Consider the following 17,331-nt stretch of genomic DNA (forward strand, 5'->3'; position numbering starts at 1 on the left):
CAATTCCTGGGGTTGCTTGTAGAATCGTCTCTCCTCCAAAAATACTCCCCTTTGACTGATTCTCTCCATCAGCCCAAGCTTCTTAACCTGAATGTTTTTTCAACACATGGGACTTAGAAGAAGGACTGAAATGAAAATATCTTATTTTTTCATGAATCTCAGGGCAGCATTAGTGAAAATAGAATTCTTTTGTCTGAAACTCGAGCTTTTCAAGAAGCTTTTTTGGAAAAACCTCTTGTCCTGCGCTACCATTGCTGGTGGCAAGGTGTGATGGGGATGGTTGGGGAGGGCCCCTGGATGGCTTTTGCAGGCAGTTTGTTTGAGACAGAGTTTAGGTGAAAGTTGTGGCTCTGTGTCTGCAACGAGGTGTTGACCTCCTCTTCCCTGTGTGTCCCAGGAGAGGTGCACAGGATCACCATCCCCAACCCCAGCCAGAACTCGGTGGTGGTGGAGGACCTGCTGCCCAACCACTCCTACATCTTCAAGGTGAAGGCGCAGAGCGAGGAGGGCTGGGGCCCCGAGAGGGAGGGAGTCATCACCATCGAGTCCCAGGTGGACCCACAGAGCCCGCTCAGCCCCGTGCCAGGTGAGGTGGCTGGGGACAGAAGGGTGGCACTGATGTCTCTGCTGCTGTCTACAGTGCTGGCCTGGCTGTTTTCTCTCCTCTAGCCACATCCTGAGCTCTCCTTTCCTTCCTCTCATTTTGGAACAGGACCTTCTTCCCCACACACTCACTTTGCACTCGTCCAGAGAGCTGAGCTCTTCTGGCTCATTCCATAAATGCTATGTGCACATTCCTCTCAGGCTCCCTCTGCTGTGATTCTGACCTGTCCCCGGTGCCCTTGCAGGTACCCCCTTCACCCTGAGCACCCCCTGTGCCCCTGGACCACTGGTTTTCACTGCCCTCAGCCCGGACTCTCTGCACCTCAGCTGGGAGAGACCCCGTGAGCCCAATGGGCCCATCCTGGGCTACAGGATCACCTGTGAGATGCTGCATGGAGGAGGTACGGTATCAGGCTGAGGCAGCCCAGTTCCCTTCTGTAGAGCACAAGATACCTCCAGCTAAGGCAGCAACTTGCTGCATTTTTGCTGGGACCAATAAAAGAGTTGTTTGCTTACATCAGTGCAGACAAAGTGAGGACATGAGGCTGATTCCAGGCCTGGGAGCTGCTGGCTCCTGACACTTTGTGCCATTGCATGGTCTGGTCTAAAGTGGGAAGAGGAAGGACCTGTTGAATATTGCAGCCAAAACCCTGTGGGAGTTGGTTGTTGAGGTTCCCTGCTGTAGTGAAATGGAGTTGTCTTAACCCTTAGTAAAAGTGGGTGTAATCCTACAGCCCATGGAGTGTATAAAGCTCAGGGAAAGCCAAGGCAGCAGAGGTGGGGGGAGTGTGTTTGGAGGGACCATCACTCTTGTCTGTCTTCACCACTCTGTGTGGATTAGGGGAGCCCAGAACAATCTATGTCGAAGGAGACAACCTGGAAACCACCCTGACTGTGCCCCACCTGAGTGAGAATGTCCCGTACAAGTTCAAAGTGCAAGCCAACACCACCCAAGGCTTTGGGCCAGAGAGAGAAGGCCTCATCACCATTGAATCTCAGGACAGAGGTACAGTACCATGTCTTTGTGGAGGTGCAAAGAGAAACCTCTCAGAGCAGGCAACCCAACTCCCACAGTCACTCGCCAGCTCTGGTGGTGACTCCGTGCTCCACGAAAGACATGGAGACAGCGTTTTCCATGAAGGCAGTGCTGTGCCTGGTGAGCACTGTCCCAGTCCTGGTGCACTGAATGAGGGAGCACCTGCCACTGTTTAACTTACGGTGAAACTTCTGCCTGTTTGTACAAATACCTGGAGGCAGCTTCTTACTGCCCAGGTGTGAGACCTTCCCAGTCCTCTCAGTTCCTCCTGAACCTGGCTCCAATATCAGCAAGGAAAAACTCCTGAGACTGCTGGTGCTCACTGTGCAGGGTTGAGGTATTGGAAGCTCCTTGTTATTTCTTGACTGATTTGTCCCTTTTCCTTCTCCCAGGTGTTTTCTCCCAGTTTGGAGGACAGCAGTACATGAGAGAAGAAGTTTACAAATTCCCCACTGAATACACCACCAAAACCAGCATCAGCCATTCCTCTCTGGACCCCCACTTCACAGGTAGGGGCTCATTGTTGCTTTGCAACCCTCAGAAAACAAAGGGGAATTCTGCTTGGCCAAAGGTTTGATGCTGCTTTTACCTCAAGTGCCAAAGGCAGGGAAGGAGGGTCCATCAGGTGGGATTTTCCTATACTGTGTCCCCGCTTTGCCCCAGGGACAGTTGCAGTCATTCCCACACGTGCTGCCCAGTCCCAGAGGGAATGCTGAATTCCAGAGTCCTCCAGCACTGTCACTGGGGACCATATCATAGCTCTTCCTGCAAGGTTTGATCTCTTCAGAGCAGTAAAAACAGAGCAGTGTGACAAACCCTTTATTCACATCAATGTAGTTGTCCCATGCTGTCCCACTTCAGCTCATGGGCTCATGCTGCAACACGGAGAGTTTGGGAGCTTTAGGAGATCCATCCTCTTGACTGACACAGCAAAGCACTGGATCCCTTGGTGTGGAGAGGCCTTTAAATACCACTTTCTATGATGGAAAGCAAACTGCCTGGAATCACGAGGCAGGGCAGACCCTGTTCCCTGTGAGCCCATACTTGGTGCCTTCCCCTTGCAGACGGGATGCTGGTGACCACCCAGCGCGTGGAGAACTCCAGCAGCACTCTCACCCAGGAGTTCGTGAGCCGCACCGTGATGGCCAGCGGGACCCTCACCCAGCAGGTGGAGAGGCAGTTCTACGAGGCCTGAGCTGGGGCAGGCCAAGCACCAGCGGGACTCTTGGGATCAGAGGGCAGGATTTTATGGAATGACCCAAGGGGGCTTCATCCAGGCGGTGCCTGGGCAGCTCCTCCTGTGGGCACAGACCGTCTGTGGCACTCCAGCCTCTGGACTTCTTTGGAGCCCAGCACACTCAGAGCTCTGGCACAGGTGGGTGTGTAAGCTCATCCTTCAGGGCAGAAATGGGGGTGTCTCCATGGCTCCAGCCTCCCCAGGTAAATGGAACAGAATGATTTTTTTCTCAGCTCCTTGGTTTCGAGAGGACCTCAGAAGTCAAAATCCAGATTTATAGAGGGTCACCATTTCCATCTTTGCTCCAGGCTCTCTGGCAACTCGCCTGTCTACTGGAGATGGTTGTTTTGTTCAGTTTGGGTTTTTTAATGAGAGCTGCAAGGTAGGGTTTTGGGGTAACCTGTGCTTTCTTACTGCACCTATTTGTGTCTGTCCTTCGCTGCTGGCATTTGGTACCACGATAGCAAAGAATAACCCTTCATTTGTGTTGCATTACTTGATGGCCTCTGATGCTTTTTTTTTTTTTTGCATACAATATTGTACAGTTTTCATAGTATATATATATAAATATATATAAATGTATTTTATTATTTTATAAAAAAATTGAGGTGGATAAGATCTATCCTGAATGTAGAGGTTACACTGGGATTGTGGCTGCTGGGAAACATGAATAATGGCAAGAAATGAGTTAAGGGCTTGATCCAAAGGCCACTTGGACCCTGTGATGAGCTGGCGGGCTCTGCCTTGGACCTTGTATCCTCCAGCACCAGAGACTCCAGCAGAAGGCTGCAAGGTGCCAGATCCACTCGCTGCAGAGATCCATCAGCTGGAGCACTTGGACACAGAAGGGCTGGGAGCTGCCCAGAGGCGAGGGACGGGGATGGCTCCAGCAGCTGAGATGGGAACTGTGCTGGGATTCCTTACACAGCTGCTGTGGAAAGTGTGAGATTTCAGGGCAGAGGACGTTGGGTATCTTTTAAAAGACTTTGTGCTCGGCAGCAACATCAGCAAACACAAAGGAAGAGCAAGCCTGGGAACAACAGGCACTCCCACCCTCCTGAGCACATCTGAGATCCTTCAGCCCCAGCTTCAGGTCCACTCACACAGGGCTGGGCTGAGACCCTGCTGGGCTTCATTTCCCAGTACTGGGCAGGATGCCTGGAGTCTCCCTCCCTTGCAGAGCAGTGCAAGGTTTCCCTGGCGCATTCCAGCCGCATGGGAGCAGGCGAGGAGCCTGCCCAGAGCAGTGGTAGCAGCTTCCAACCAAAGCAGCAGCTGCCTGGGCCCCCTGGCAGCATCACCGGCCTGCTTTGGTCTGACAAAGTACCTTAGCTTTTTTTTTTTTTTTTTTCCTGGTTTTCTTTTTTTGTTGTGTTTTAATTTCTTTTTCCTTTGTTTTCTTTTGGACTCTGAAGAAGAGTTCATCACGGACAGTTCCCTCTCCTCTTCAGGCTTTTTATTTCACTAGGGGGAAGGGTTGTACATCTTTCAGCCAAAGATGGATGTGGGTGAATCAAGTCCACAGGAGTCTCCACTACTGCAGATGGAGCTGGGTCAGTTTTTAACTTGGTTCAAGGGATCCTTCACCAAACTTGGGGTTTTACTGTGCCTTCAAGAAGCACTTATTTCTCCTGAGCACATGCCAGTGGCCTGAGCCTGCCTCCCTGCCTGCTCCCATGTCGCCTGGGGTTGGAGTTTTCTCTCCTCCTGCACAAGGACTGTGTGCCCCTTTCCCTGAGCTTTGTGGTCCCGGGTACAACACTGAGAACTGCCTATAAAGGGAGTTTCCCAAGCATTTAAACCAAAGATGATCCTGTTCTCCAAGCTCAGAGCATGGCCCATCAGCTGCTCTCCAGGGAGCCAGACCTTCCCCATGCACATGCACTAACCCAGGCCTGTCTTTTTTAATTCCATGTGGTTGTTAGAGCTGGTGCTGCTTCAGCCTTTCCAAGCTGGATCCAGACCGGGTCTTTGATCAGATGACTTCCTCTTGCACTCAATAAATATTTTCTCTATATTCTGCCTCTTTGTTTGTTTGTTTGAAGCAAATTTTAAGTAATCCCTCCCCCCCTCACTATCCTCCCTCCATCTGCAGCAGCTGCAGGGCAGGTGCCAGAGGAAGATTCCCAAGCAGGAACTTTTGCTAAGTGTCAGTGCCTGCTGCTGCTCCTCCACTGCCATCCCCTCCTGTGACTGCAGCCCTGGTAACAGCTCCCTCCACCAGTGCAAACTGCATTTAAACCAGTATCCTCTGAGGAACAGGCCCCAGTGATTTTGGCTCACATGGGCACAGAACAACCGTGCAAATGTTTTGCGTTTATTAGGCAAATACTGCAGATGGACGAACTGATCCCCTTGGGAAAGCCTCTGGGAGGGAGGCAATGCCAGCCCAAGGTTCCCAGGTGAGGTGGTCACTCCTCTACAGGGGCAGAGCCTTTGCCCCTCCCGAGGGCTTGGTGAGGTAGAAGGTGGCTGTGCCACTGTATTTCTCCTGAAAAACAAGAGGAGCAGTCAAGGCTGGGAAATGCCAGAGCTGGGGAGAAAGGTCCTGCTGGTCAGTTCCACACTCACTCTACCTCCACCCTTCAATGGACTGGAAGTCCTGGTCATGTTCCCTCTCTCCCACCTTTGGCAGAGGCCACAGTCCTTTTGGTCTCTCCCCATTTCAGGCCTTCTTCTGCCCCTTCTTTCCCCACCCTCAGCTATTTACAGGGTGCAACCATGATCTCATAGAGCAGCAAAATGATGCTCTGCCTTGTTCACAGGCCCCATGTCCTGATACCCCCATTCTGCTGGCATTTCCAGCTACCTGTGCATGCCAAGGTGCTGATTTAGGGAATGCTGGTGATGGCACTGAGATCGTTCCTGGGCTGTAACTGCCAGTGTGCAGCTCAGCAGTGCCCAAGCTCAGCTCAGACCAATTTTCTGTAGATGGATTTGGCCTTCCTGAAGCTCCCCCAGCACCTTTTCAACTCCCTTTCTCGATGGAGTGAGGTCCTGGGGCAGGGCCCTGTGACTGGCACAGGTGTTGAACTGACTGCAGGAGCTTAGTGGCATCAACAGACTCAGGGCTACCCCTGGATGGGCCCCCCCCAGCCCCAAATAGCTCAGGAGTGACACTTCAACAGTGTCCCTGTGCTGTGCCCCTCGGGATCTTTCAGTCAATCTCCTGGTGCTTTTCTCCACGTACCTGGATGTGCTGCTGGGCTCTCTCTGCAGCCCCAGCTTCCAGCAGTGTCACCGTGCAGCCTCCGAAGCCTCCCCCAGTCATCCTGCTGCCATAAACCCCATCGACTTCCAGGGCTGCTGCCACCAGCTCGTCCAGCTCCGGGCAGCTCACCTCATAGTCATCCCTGGAAAGAGGAGACCCGTGCTCTGCCCTCTCCTGCACCCTGGGCACAACCACTGCACCACGGACAGCTGGAACTCGTGTCCTGGTGCAGCCACTGCCATGGCAGCGATGCCGGATCCACAAATCCTGGCCCAGCTCTGCTTGGAAGTGCAGGTACACGTGAGGAAGGCTGTGAGCATCCTTGCTCATCCTCACCTGAGGGAGTTGTGGCTCTCCACCATCAGCCTCCCGAACATGCTGTAGTCCCTGTGCTGCAGTGCCTGTGCTGCCTGTGCTGTCCGTGCTATCTCACCGATGACGTGCCTGGCCCGCCGGAACACCTCGTCCCCCAGCCGGCTCCTGGCCTCTGCAGAGACATTTGTGTCCCTGCAGCAAAGCCCCCCCAGCCTGCAGGATGCTGCTGGGGTGCATCCTGCAACCATCCTGTGCCAAAGCCTCTCTGCATGCAGCACGCTCCCATCACAGGCTGTGTGCCCACCTGCCTGCCCCAGGCCTCAGGCCACGGAGCACCAAGACCTTGACGCCCCAAGATGGTGACCAGAGATGAGGGAGGGACTGTCCCCACCTTCCAGCTCGGCCAGGGTGGCATCCCTCAGGCTGGCCTTGCCAAGAGCCGCTGCTGCCTGCTCGCACTGCCGCCGGCGCGTGGGGTACTCGCTGCCCGTCAGCGTGTGCCGCACGTTGGAGTTGGTGATGAGCACGGCCAGGCTGGCATCGCTCAGCGGCACAAGGACGGTCTCCAGGGACCTGCAGGGAGCGCTCAGCCGTGTGCCCGTCCCCCCTGCCCGCCCCGGCCCTCCCTCGGACACCTGAGTGAGGCTACGTGGCAGGCAGATCCTGAACTAAAGAGGCAAAGTCCAGGTGGTTTAGGATTTCACTCTAGTGTTTCACTCCCTCCCAATTATTAGTTCCATAATAGACCCTAACGACCGCGGGAAAGACAGCCCAGGCAAGCAGCAGAAAGGTTGCAGGAGGAGGAATCAAGACAAGGGGGAATTAAATGCAGGCTGCTCCGTCCCCATGATGAGGTTTTGGGCTGGGTTCAAGGGTTAACCCCTCCCTGCTCTTAGTTCATATGCACAGGGCCAGCTCATGCCCAGCTGCCCAAGGAGGTGGGCACAGCACAGGGAGCTCAGCGCTCGACCCTGACCTGCAGTCGATGAGCAGCGCGTGGCCTTCCCTGCCCATCACGGATATGAACTGGTCCATGATCCCGCAGGGCATCCCAGCAAACGTGTGCTCTGCTTTCTGGCACGCCAGCGCCTTGGCTACCAAATCCCCGTCATCTGTGCCACAGCAGACACACAGGTTAGCAGCTCCAGGATCTTGGTCCCTTGCCTGGGAGCAGGGGGAGCAAACATGGAGGTAAAGGGTTGTTTTCCCATGGAATGAGGTTTTGCAGCTGCAGGTGCTTGCTCCTGCACCACTGCATGGCATCCATGCCAGCCTGGGCCCCCAGATCCAGCTGGATGTGATAACTGACACCAGCGTTTTGGGTCTCTTGATTTTTGGGGGCATTAGGGTAGCGAGAGAATGCTCCCAAGGGAACTTCTTCTCATCCCCCTGGCCAGCCCCAGGAGTGGTCCATGGATTTTAGAGGTCTGGGCAGGTCAGGCTGGATGAGCTGGAAGAGCCACACAGCCAGGACAGTGCCAGCTGGGGAATTGTTACCCATTCACAGCAGCATTTTCCCAAGGGCTGTTGGGATCTAACTAAGTGCACCCCACTCATCCCAGCTCCCACGCGGAAATAAATGCCAGGGCCCAGGAGTGGCTGCTGCCTTACCAGGGCAGAGCTGCTGGAGGAAGGTGTACGTAGCCACTTCCAGAGCGGCCGAGCTGGAGAGACCCCCGCCCAGGGGGATGTCACTGGCTATGACGGCGCTGAAGCCCGGCACGGGACCAGCTGCGGGAAGAGAAGGGAGGAGGGGCCGTGAGCCCCTGCAGGGCTGCGTGTGCCGCACAGCTCACGGGGAATGACACAAGGAGCCCCTGTCCAACATTTCAGAACACAGGCTGACCCACAGCAGAGCAGGACCCGGCAGCCCCCCAAGCACAGAGACCTTTGGAGCTGAGATGGACTTTGCTGGAGCCTGGTCCCGGCGGAGCTGCAAGATTGCACCGGCACTGGGAGAGCCCCTGGAGCGCTCCCAAAGCCGGGTCTGAACACCAGTCCCGAGCAAGGGGGCTCTGACCGCCCCTCAGCCCGGCCTTACCCCGGTAGTGCTGGATGACTCCCTTGACATAGTTGGCCCAGCGAGGCAGCCCCGGGCTCAGGGAGCTGCCGGGACGGGGAGCCGGGAACTGCACCCTGAGGGGCTCGTCCGCCTCCGCCGAGGTGGTGACGATGGAGATGGTCCCGTCCTGCGTGGGGGATCCCACCAGCACCGTCCCCAGCTGCAGGGCCTGGGGGTGGGGAAAGTGGGCTCAGACCCCGCGGCATCCCTTGGAGCATCCCCACGGGAGGCAGGGGACAGCTACGGCTGCTTCAGCCCACAGATGGAGCACTCGAGTGTTCTCTTTAACACCCCAGAGCCTCCACTGCACGCTCAGCTTGGCACAGAATTAAACTTCCTGGCTATTTATTGACACCCAGGGTCAGTCTTCCCACTGACTGTTGTGCCTGACGCCCCCAGCTCGGTGCCAGGTGCTGCTGGTTGGGCTCCGAGGGCGTGGTAACCACGTCAAGGATAGGAGAGGCTTCAGGAAGTTTTCTTGCCTGCCAGGGAATTCAGCTGACCTGCTCCCACGCTCCTCGGCCTCACAGTAATTAGCTGTAGGTTTGATTTAGGACTGAGTGGGGACTTCCCCGCTGAGCCAAAGGAGCTCGGAAGGAGCAGGAAGCTCCTGCTGTTCTGAACCATCTCTGCCACCAAAACATCGCTCTCTGGGAACGGGAAGTTGTTTGACGGGGTTGTAGAAAAAAGGCTTCAGCCTCTCGGAGAGGTGGTTGGGAAGGGAATCAATCCCCCGTGAAGCGAGTGAGGAGGTGGTCTGCAGGGGGGGGCTGCAGCAGGTCTTGCTCTGAACCCCATGGTCCTGGGCAGGGGATCCCGCGGGGAGAATGGTGAAAGCGGGGTCCCGGAGGATCCCTCAAGCTCCTGGGTGGGTTATCCTGGAGGGGACATCCTGGGACGGGGGTGGGAAGGCGGTGGTGGAGGACCCCCAGCGGCTGCCAGGAGGACCCGGAAGAGTGACACGGCGAGAACCCGGGGCTGGGGCGGCGGAGCGCGGCCCTTACCATGGGCAGCACGAAGCCGCCGTTGTAGTCGGTGTGCTCTCCGATGAGGTTGACCCGGCCAGGGGCCCACGCCGCCAGCACCGCCGCACCCCCGAAAGCCGCTTCGTGCGCCCGGCGAGCGGCCGCCAGCAGCGGGAACGAACCGGGATCCAGCGGCTCCGCCATGGCCGAGCTGCACCGCCCCCGGGCACCCCGCACCGCCCCCGGGCACCCCGCACCGCCCCCGAGCGCCCCGCACCGCCCCCGAGCGCCCCGCACCGCCCCCGGGCACCCCGCACCGCCCCCGAGCCACGCACCGCCCCCGAGCGCCCCGCACCTTCCCCGGGCACCCCGCACCGCCCCCGGGCACCCCGCACCGCCCCCGAGCCACGCACCGCCCCCGAGCGCCCCGCACCTTCCCCGGGCACCCCGCACCGCCCCAGAGCCCCGCACCTCCCCCGGGAGCCCCGCACCGCCCCGGGAGCCCCGCACCTCCCCCGAGCCCTGCACCGCCCCAGAGCCCCGCACCGCCCCCGGGAGCCCCGCACCGCCCCGGGAGCCCCGCACCGCCCCCGAGCCACGCACCGCCCCGGGAGCCCCGCACCGCCCCCGAGCCACGCACCGCCCCCGAGCCACGCACCGCCCCGGGAGCCCCGCACCGCCCCCGGGAGCTCCGCACCGCCCCCGATCGCCCCGCACCGCCCCGGGAGCTCCGCACCACGCCCGGGAGCCCCGCAGCGCCCTCGATCGCCCCCCACCGTCCCCGAGCACCCCGCACCCCCCCCGGGACCCGCACCTCCCCCGGGAGCCCCGCATCTTCCCCGAGCCCCGCACCGCCCCTTCCCACGGTCCTCGGAATAGCTGTTCGTGTGTGGCCATCCCTGCGGACAGGGCGAGTGCTCGCCCACACACCCTCCATGTGTACCTACGGCGGGGCCGGCACCGAGGCTTTATAACACGTAAATACGTATCCCAAAGCCTGTCCTCATACACGTAGAGATAAATCTGTGTCTTCTCTGCACGTGTGTCTCATATACGTGGGTTTTGCCGATACAATGCATGGAATTGATGTATCTGTACAGATCAATATGTGTATGTGTCACTGTGTTACACCTATATACCTCGGTGGCCGTGCTTTCAGCTTAAGTACACGTACACCTGTGTGTGTGTGTGAGGTTTCCCCCGCCCGTGGGGCCGGGCTGCTCCGCTCCTGGGGCGGGGCTCGTTCCCCATTCCCGATTCCCAGTTCCCGTCCAGCCGCCGCCGCGGGACCGCCTGGCCCTGGGGGACAACGAGCCCATGGCCAGGAAGGAGCCGCTGCTGAGCGCCCTTAAAGGTGAGCGTGGGGCCCCGGCGCCTGTGCGAGCTTCTTCCAGCAGCGCTCGGCCGCGCACCGGTACCGGTCTGACCGGACCGACGGCGGGGCCGTGCCGGGGCTCCCCGCGCCAGCCCCGCCGCCCGACCTTGGCTTCGAGGAAGTTTAGCCGAGTTCCTGCCCAGCGCAGCGGCGGCAGCCGGGGAGGGGAGGGTCGTGCCGGGCTGTCGGACCCCCCCGCGGGGCCGTGCAGAGCTGTCCCCTGGGTGCTCCCTCCCCTTTCCCCGGCTGGGCACCCACGGGTGCCGCCGCTCTCTCTCCTCCCCGCAGGAGGGGTGCTGCGGCTGCGGGAGGGCAGCGGGCCCTGCACGGACACCTCGCCGCACCTCGTGTCCCTCTGCCAGCTGCTGGAGAGCATCCTGCGCAAGGGGCTCCGACGTGAGTGACCCTTCGTGCCCGGGCGGGGGTGGCAGCGTCCCCAGGCCCGTGGCGAGGGGTCTCGCACTCCGTTTCTCCCGCAGAACCGGCCTGGGGCTTCCGGAGACGGGACTACTGGCACTGGCTGGAGCAGCTTCCCACGGGGACCAGCGGCCGGTGAGAGTCCCCGAGCCAGACCGGGGTGAAAACCTGAGCTGTGGCGGCGTCTGTCGCGACATGCTGATCCCACAGACCCCAGGTGCAGGGAGGACGCTCCCGTGTGCTGCCAAAGCTGCTTCCCCTCTCCCCAAACAGGCCGACCCCTCTCTCCATCAGCATCCGGAGAGCCGGGGGCTGCGAGCGGACGCGGACGGCGCAGGGCCGGGGGCGGTACTTTCTGCGCTTGGCCCTGCAAGGGAAGGTGCTGGCGGTGGCCGTGAGGCAGCTGGCACAGACCCCCCGACTCCTGGAGGTGCGGCACGCGGGGGAGCTGCTACCCACGGGCGATGGGCTGCGAAACGGCGGCTAATCTGTGCCGTTTCACTGTGTTTCAGTTTTATGATCCTGGGAGCTCCATCCTCGGCAGTGAAGATCTCCGGGGTAAGATGGTGGCTCGCCCGAGCCTGTGTTATGGCACTGCACTGCTGCAGGGGAGGGGGAAGAGTCCACTTTGATTTTTCTAATCCAAACTTAGCGCTGGAAACTAAATACGTTGCTGCAGTGATGGGGGGGAAAAAAAGGTGTAAATATTTAGACAGTATTTGAATCCATCTAAGATTGGCTTTAATGGCATGGGATAGAGAAATTCTTTCTGAAGTATCCTCCATGTTATTCCTTTGTACCAAGGATTCTGGCTTAAGCAGACCCAGTCTGGCTTTGAGGGGAGGCCATGTCAGATGGGCCTGGGCTGAGGGGTGGCACAGGGGGTTTAAATGGCTGCATTGCCTTGACAGGCTGCAGCACTCCATCCATCCACAGCCGTGCTCTTTGGGGGGCCAGGCCAGGGAGGAAGCCTTTAATCTTTTGATTATGATAAATAACCCCATGCTAAACCTGTACATCAATGGTTTATAAATCACCCGCGCTGCTGGTGCATGAGCAGATTGCAGACCCGGCAGTGTGACCACAAGGCTTGTGCAGGAGAGCCTGGGCATCTTTGCTGTGCTTCTAAGGGGAGAAACAGAGTCAGTAGCATTTGCTGCAAGCCTTGGTCTGAATTCAGGGGAAAAAAGGTACCAAGCTGTACTTGTGCCAGCAGCAGGAGCCTGGGATGAGCCTCCAGCAGCAGCCTGGATGCTGGGGTGGTCTCAAGGCCTCGCTCCCAGGACTCATTAGTTACACTGAAAATGGCTTTATTCTGCCCTCTGCCGTGTCCCTGTGAGGCGGTGGCTGCCAGGAACCCGGTGGTGACACTGCCTCTCCATCCCCATCCCTCTGCAGAGCCCTTCCTCTCGCTGCTGCTGGTGCTGACAGAGATAGATTTCTCCCTGGACGTGCAGGTGCAGTGGTGAATCAGTGGGGTGATGTCCAGCACAGGGCTGCCAATGTGGGGCCCTGGCCCCTTCCTCGCCAGGACTGATGGCGCCGACACTCCTTTGTTTGCAGAACTGCAGCTTCTTGGACGAGAGCTGGCTGCTGCCGGTAAGAGCCCATGGCTCCCGGGAGCCATCCTTCCGCCACCGGGCCCTCCCTGAAAAGTCCAATGAGGAAGATAAGGAATGGTTTGGTGGGGAGGGATTGCCACGCACCCCAGGGTGAATTGGCTCAGGTTCACCAGGATGAGCAGACCTGCCTCTGCTATCAAGGCTGGATCCTGCTGAGTGCCTGCGCTATCACCAGGAGCAGATCCCAGCATTCCTGGGAGTAAAACCAAGCACGAGAAGTACCCAGGCCTACATTGCTGATATAAGTGAAGTTTTCCCGTGCTCCCTTCCCTGATTTCTTGCCAAAAAAATCCCCATTTCCCTGGGCTGACACAGATTACGCATCAGTTGGTTTCATTCTTGGTTTGCTCAGTTAAACATCAGTGTGTTATTGAGAACAGCGGGGACGCCTTCATGTCTTTTAACGATGAAGAGCATCCCTCCACCGCCTTTTAAACCGAAAAGAATCCCCAAAAAGCTCCAGGCAGCTTTGGGGCTGGTCCAGGCATGCACTGAGCCATGGTGCTGCTGCAGAGCCTGGGATCCCGCTGGCTTTGGGGCATTTCTGACAGCCAGTGCCTCCGGCCGAGCTGGCCGTGTCTCGGGTCCCCGGCTAATGCGATGTGACAGTAAGTGCTGCTGCAAACAGCAGCGACTTTGGGGAGGGGCAACTGCATCCCCCGGCTGCGTGGGGACATGTGGGGTGAGGCAGGAGGGCTCTTCAATGAGTTAAGGGTTTGCTGTTGCTTTGCTATCCCATCCATAGAGCAGCTTTGTCCCTTCAGGGTCTGGGCACAGCCAAATCCCGAGAGAGGACAGAGACAAGCAGCCACTGATGGTCTTGGCTCAGCCTGGGGCACTGGGGACTGGTCTCTCCCTGGGTTCCCAAAGCCCTGGTTTGGCATCAGTGCCAGAAATGATCCAGGGCATGGGGTCCCTTGGGTGTCCCATGGCCACTGGCAAGGCTACTGTCACCAGCCACTCTCTTTCAGGTGTGCTGTACTTACGAGACAGTCCCGTGCCGAGCACTGGGGATGGTGCTCAGGTAGGAACCCTTGATCCTCCTCTCCACTCTCCAGAGGGATCTGGTCATCACAGCACTGAAAATGCCCCAAAAAGGGTAATAAATACCCTGTTGAGAGCATTGGGGCTGTCTTGGGTGCTTTTCTCCCCATCAGCTCAGCCTTGCCAGCATCTGCTGTCTGTGAGGTGTCTTTTCCCTGCATTCCATGTATGGGTGAAATGTCATGCATGGTACAAAAGGGGAGCCAGGCAGGGTCCCTGGCACTGAGCTGAGGCTCAGCTGCACCCCCAGGTACGTGGACGGTCGAGTCTTTGTCACCAAGGTGCTCCCCGACAGCCAGGCGGAGGTGGAGGAGGTGGTGCTGGCCGGTGACATCCTCGACGAGATCAACGGCTGCTCACTGAGATACGCCTGCCCCGGGCAGGTGGGTGGGGACAGAGGGCTGGGGAGTCCCCCCCGTTCTGCCCCCCTGCTCCCCTCTGCTCCCCCCTCCCTCCCTCCAGGCTGGGGCCATGCTGCAGAGGCTGAAGGGACAGCCGCTCTCCTTCCGCCTGCTCCGGTGGCGGTGGCACGACGGGGCCGTCTTTGAGCCACTGCTGCCCTACCTGAAGGCCCTGAAGGAGAAGGAGCCCCACTTCCAGCTCCAGCACAGCCCCCGGCACCGGGGTGAGGGGGAGCCGTGGCAGCTGCAGGGGGGCAGGTGGGTCTGTGCCATGGGGAGCCCCCAGGCTGGGCTGAGAGTCCTGGCACTGGGGTAGCCCCGTGCCCGCACTATCCCTGATCTCTGCTCAAGGCTGTGGGGCCAAAGCTGCCCCCATGGCCTGGAGGTGAGGAGGGAGCTGGGAGCATCTTCCCCTGCAAAGAGCAGCAGGAGGGATGTGTGGGGTCCTTCTCCTGATGCCCCCGAGCCCTTTTCTCCCCAGGCTGCTCTACAATCTGCGGTACCTGGGCCAGACCAGCGTTGGGACGGTGAGGCTGTGGGGCAGAGACCTGCCATGGGGTGAATCGTCTCTTCTGCAGTTCTTTTCATGTGTCCAAGGGTTATTCCCTCCTTCCCATTCCATTTCAGTTTGGTGGCAAAGAGGTGCTGGAGGGGGCCATCCCTGCCGTGCTGGAGAGGGACTTGGCAGCGCTGGTGAGCGCCGGGGCTGGGGACATCCTGGGAAGGGCTCTGTGAGAGAATGCAGGGAAACAGGGTCTCTGCCACGGATATTTTTTCCTGCCAGCTCCAGGTTCACTTAGCTTGGCTGAGTATTTGCCGCCCCATCACCCCTGTGGGGTTTTTTTCAGGTCAGAAGCATCTCTGCAGCCAGGATGGGAAAGGGCATTAAGGAAAAAAAAAAAAGCAACCACATGCAGGAAAGCACTTGGAAAACTCTGGGAAGTCTGAGTCTGGTTCTGGGGCTGCTTTAGGGCTCAGGTCACTGTTGTTTGAGCCTTTGGGGGGTTGTTTGTGAAAAGATTATAAAGTGTGAAAGCATTTTAATGGGGAAAGTGGGGAAAAAAGGGCAGCACAGAGGAAACTTGAAAAAGCTGAGGTTGACTGTGCTTCATAACCTCTGCATTTGGATAATCTCTGGCGAGCGTCTGATTAAAAACAGAGCTCAGGGCTGTGCTGATTGGGGCTTCTTCCCCCTCATCCCCCCTGCAGGAGGTTTTATTTGATGTGAAGGAGGCAGAAGTCCTTGTGCAGGAGAAGGCTTCTTCCAAGGTGAGTGACATCCAAGGTCGGGGTGACTCCCAAGGATGCTGGGAATCTGGTGGAGCGCAGCTGGAGGGGTCCTGGGGACAGTATAAACCAGGAATGGGGCCGACAGGGACTGACCACAGCCCCAAACAGTGGCCCCTTCCTGTTCCCTGTGCAGCTCCTGTGCCGCCATCCCTACCCCTCCATCTCCTGCGTGGGACGCTGCACGTGGAGCCCCAGGATCTTCGCTTTCTGTGTGGTGTGAGTGCTGCCTGTGGGCCCTGGGATGGGGATAGAGGGATGTGGGTCTGGGAAAATAAACAAAAGGGGTCCAGAGCAGCTGCAGGGTCCCTGGTGCGGTTGAAGGCAGGGCTGGGCTCGGAGCTCTGCTGGATAATGGACGTGTTTCCATTTTTAGCTCTTCCCCCGAGAGCCCTGACGGGAGCACGTTCGACTGCCTGGTGTTTGCATCCAGTTCTGAGCAAGAATGCGAGGAAATCATCGGGAGAATCGGTAAGGGAAGGGCTTGTGGGTTCAGCTACCTTCAGGCACACTCTGGAATACCAGGAATTCTGTTCTGGTCCAGCACATGCAGGATCTGACTTAATTCCTTTTGTTGAGGTTACTAAGATGGAGAGATACTTAGATATTTTTCTGGTGTGGGGTTTTTTTTAAGGACCACTAGACAATGATTTTATTTTAAGAAACAGCTTCTAGGCATACCCAGATGCTTCATTGTTTCCAGTAAGGACTTGGAAGAAATACTGTTTTCAAGGGATGCTATTTTAAACATAATTTTCTTGCAGGAGCTGAGGCTGCTACTGCAGCTCAGCACCAAAGCAAGCATTCACAAATCCCAGTACTTGGAATTTTTTATTTTCAATTGGCCTAAATGCAAGCTGGACTGCTGAGGATCCTCAGATTTCCCATAGGGACATTCCGGCCAGGCAGTGGCCCTGGAAAGAACTGTCCAGATGATTGGCCTGAGATCACTGAGCCTCACCTAAAGTTTGAGGTGGTGCTTAACTTTGCCTCTGTGGACTTAATTACTTTCTATCAAAGAGATCTTTTTCACTACAGCTTTAGCAAGGAGAAGAGGAAAACGCTTGGTTAAAACCTATCATTTCAGAACAGGATTTCTGCAGGGTACTGCTGTGAGCCAAGGGCTGGGTTTGCTCTGGGTGCACTTGGAGCAGGGTAGCATAGGGAGAGGAGGAGGAGGCTGTGTAAGAACGAGGGTAAGGAGGGCCTGTTCCTCCAGCTGCAGGATTTAAGCACACGGAGTGGTTTGTCTGAGGGAGAAGCGCCTGATGAGCCACCACGGCCCCAGCAGCAGCTGAGGGATGCAGGCCCTGGCTCCCAGGGCACGAGCTGGGAAGGTTTTCATGCCCTTCCCCACCATCCTGGGGGAGATCATGGACAGCCAGTCCCGATTGACCCGAGCCTGGTCAGAACTGCTGCTGCTCTTTCCCCAGAGCACCACAGCACTTTCACTGCAATAAATCAAGCCAGGCTGGCTCAACCACGTCCCTGTGCTGCTTTCTGTGACAACTCCAGCCTTACTCGTGCAGCCTGTTCTGGCAGGGCTGAGCAGCCTTGCCCTCCAATTTCAGCGTTAATTACCCGTGGTTCAGGCGCGGTCTGAGCACTTCCCCTCCACCACAGCCCAGCAGGCCCTGAGGAACCCAGACCTGTCTTAGCCAAGCCTGAAGCAAAGGTTGGAATATAATCCCACTCCATCCAAAAAAGCCAGGGTGGGAAATGAATCCCATCGAGCACCCAGCCCATCTGCTCCCAG

The 17,331-nt window shown here is 57.8% G+C and overlaps 3 protein-coding genes across 6 annotated transcripts in view; 2 read left to right on the forward strand and 1 right to left on the reverse strand.

Annotated features, from left to right (window-relative positions):
* ITGB4 (integrin subunit beta 4) overlaps positions 1 to 4,893 on the forward strand; it is a 28,851-nt gene extending 23,958 nt beyond the window's left edge. For 3 of the 4 annotated variants that reach the window (XM_048323734.1, XM_048323735.1, XM_048323737.1), the window contains 5 exons: positions 398 to 586; positions 849 to 1,004; positions 1,445 to 1,609; positions 2,032 to 2,148; positions 2,704 to 4,893. In XM_048323734.1, coding sequence (XP_048179691.1) covers positions 398 to 586; positions 849 to 1,004; positions 1,445 to 1,609; positions 2,032 to 2,148; positions 2,704 to 2,834 — 758 coding nt within the window. In that variant the 3' untranslated portion in view covers positions 2,835 to 4,893. The remainder of the gene's footprint in view (positions 1 to 397; positions 587 to 848; positions 1,005 to 1,444; positions 1,610 to 2,031; positions 2,149 to 2,703) is intronic. The other variant, XR_007207560.1, reaches the window with a different exon arrangement.
* A 279-nt stretch (positions 4,894 to 5,172) lies between these two features.
* GALK1 (galactokinase 1) lies at positions 5,173 to 9,658 on the reverse strand. The gene is made up of 8 exons (XM_048323738.1): positions 9,469 to 9,658; positions 8,444 to 8,633; positions 8,014 to 8,133; positions 7,379 to 7,514; positions 6,794 to 6,975; positions 6,424 to 6,574; positions 6,067 to 6,229; positions 5,173 to 5,367 (listed from the first exon to the last, which is right to left on the reverse strand). Exons 1-8 carry the CDS (start codon positions 9,631 to 9,633, stop codon positions 5,296 to 5,298), a joined length of 1,179 nt encoding a protein of 392 aa, XP_048179695.1. The 5' UTR covers positions 9,634 to 9,658; the 3' UTR covers positions 5,173 to 5,295.
* A 1,021-nt stretch (positions 9,659 to 10,679) lies between these two features.
* LOC125335605 lies at positions 10,680 to 17,060 on the forward strand. The gene is made up of 16 exons (XM_048323338.1): positions 10,680 to 10,783; positions 11,093 to 11,200; positions 11,284 to 11,356; positions 11,495 to 11,651; positions 11,734 to 11,779; positions 12,620 to 12,678; positions 12,785 to 12,820; positions 13,815 to 13,867; positions 14,138 to 14,270; positions 14,350 to 14,546; positions 14,770 to 14,815; positions 14,916 to 14,981; positions 15,498 to 15,557; positions 15,712 to 15,794; positions 15,952 to 16,046; positions 16,795 to 17,060. The coding sequence occupies exons 1-16, from the start codon at positions 10,747 to 10,749 to the stop codon at positions 16,827 to 16,829; spliced, it is 1,284 nt and encodes a 427-aa protein (XP_048179295.1). The 5' UTR covers positions 10,680 to 10,746; the 3' UTR covers positions 16,830 to 17,060.
* The last annotated feature ends 271 nt before the right edge of the window (positions 17,061 to 17,331 follow it).

The sequence above is a fragment of the Corvus hawaiiensis genome, chromosome 19 (genome assembly GCF_020740725.1).
Source record: "Corvus hawaiiensis isolate bCorHaw1 chromosome 19, bCorHaw1.pri.cur, whole genome shotgun sequence".
NCBI classification, from domain to species: Eukaryota; Metazoa; Chordata; class Aves; order Passeriformes; family Corvidae; genus Corvus; species Corvus hawaiiensis.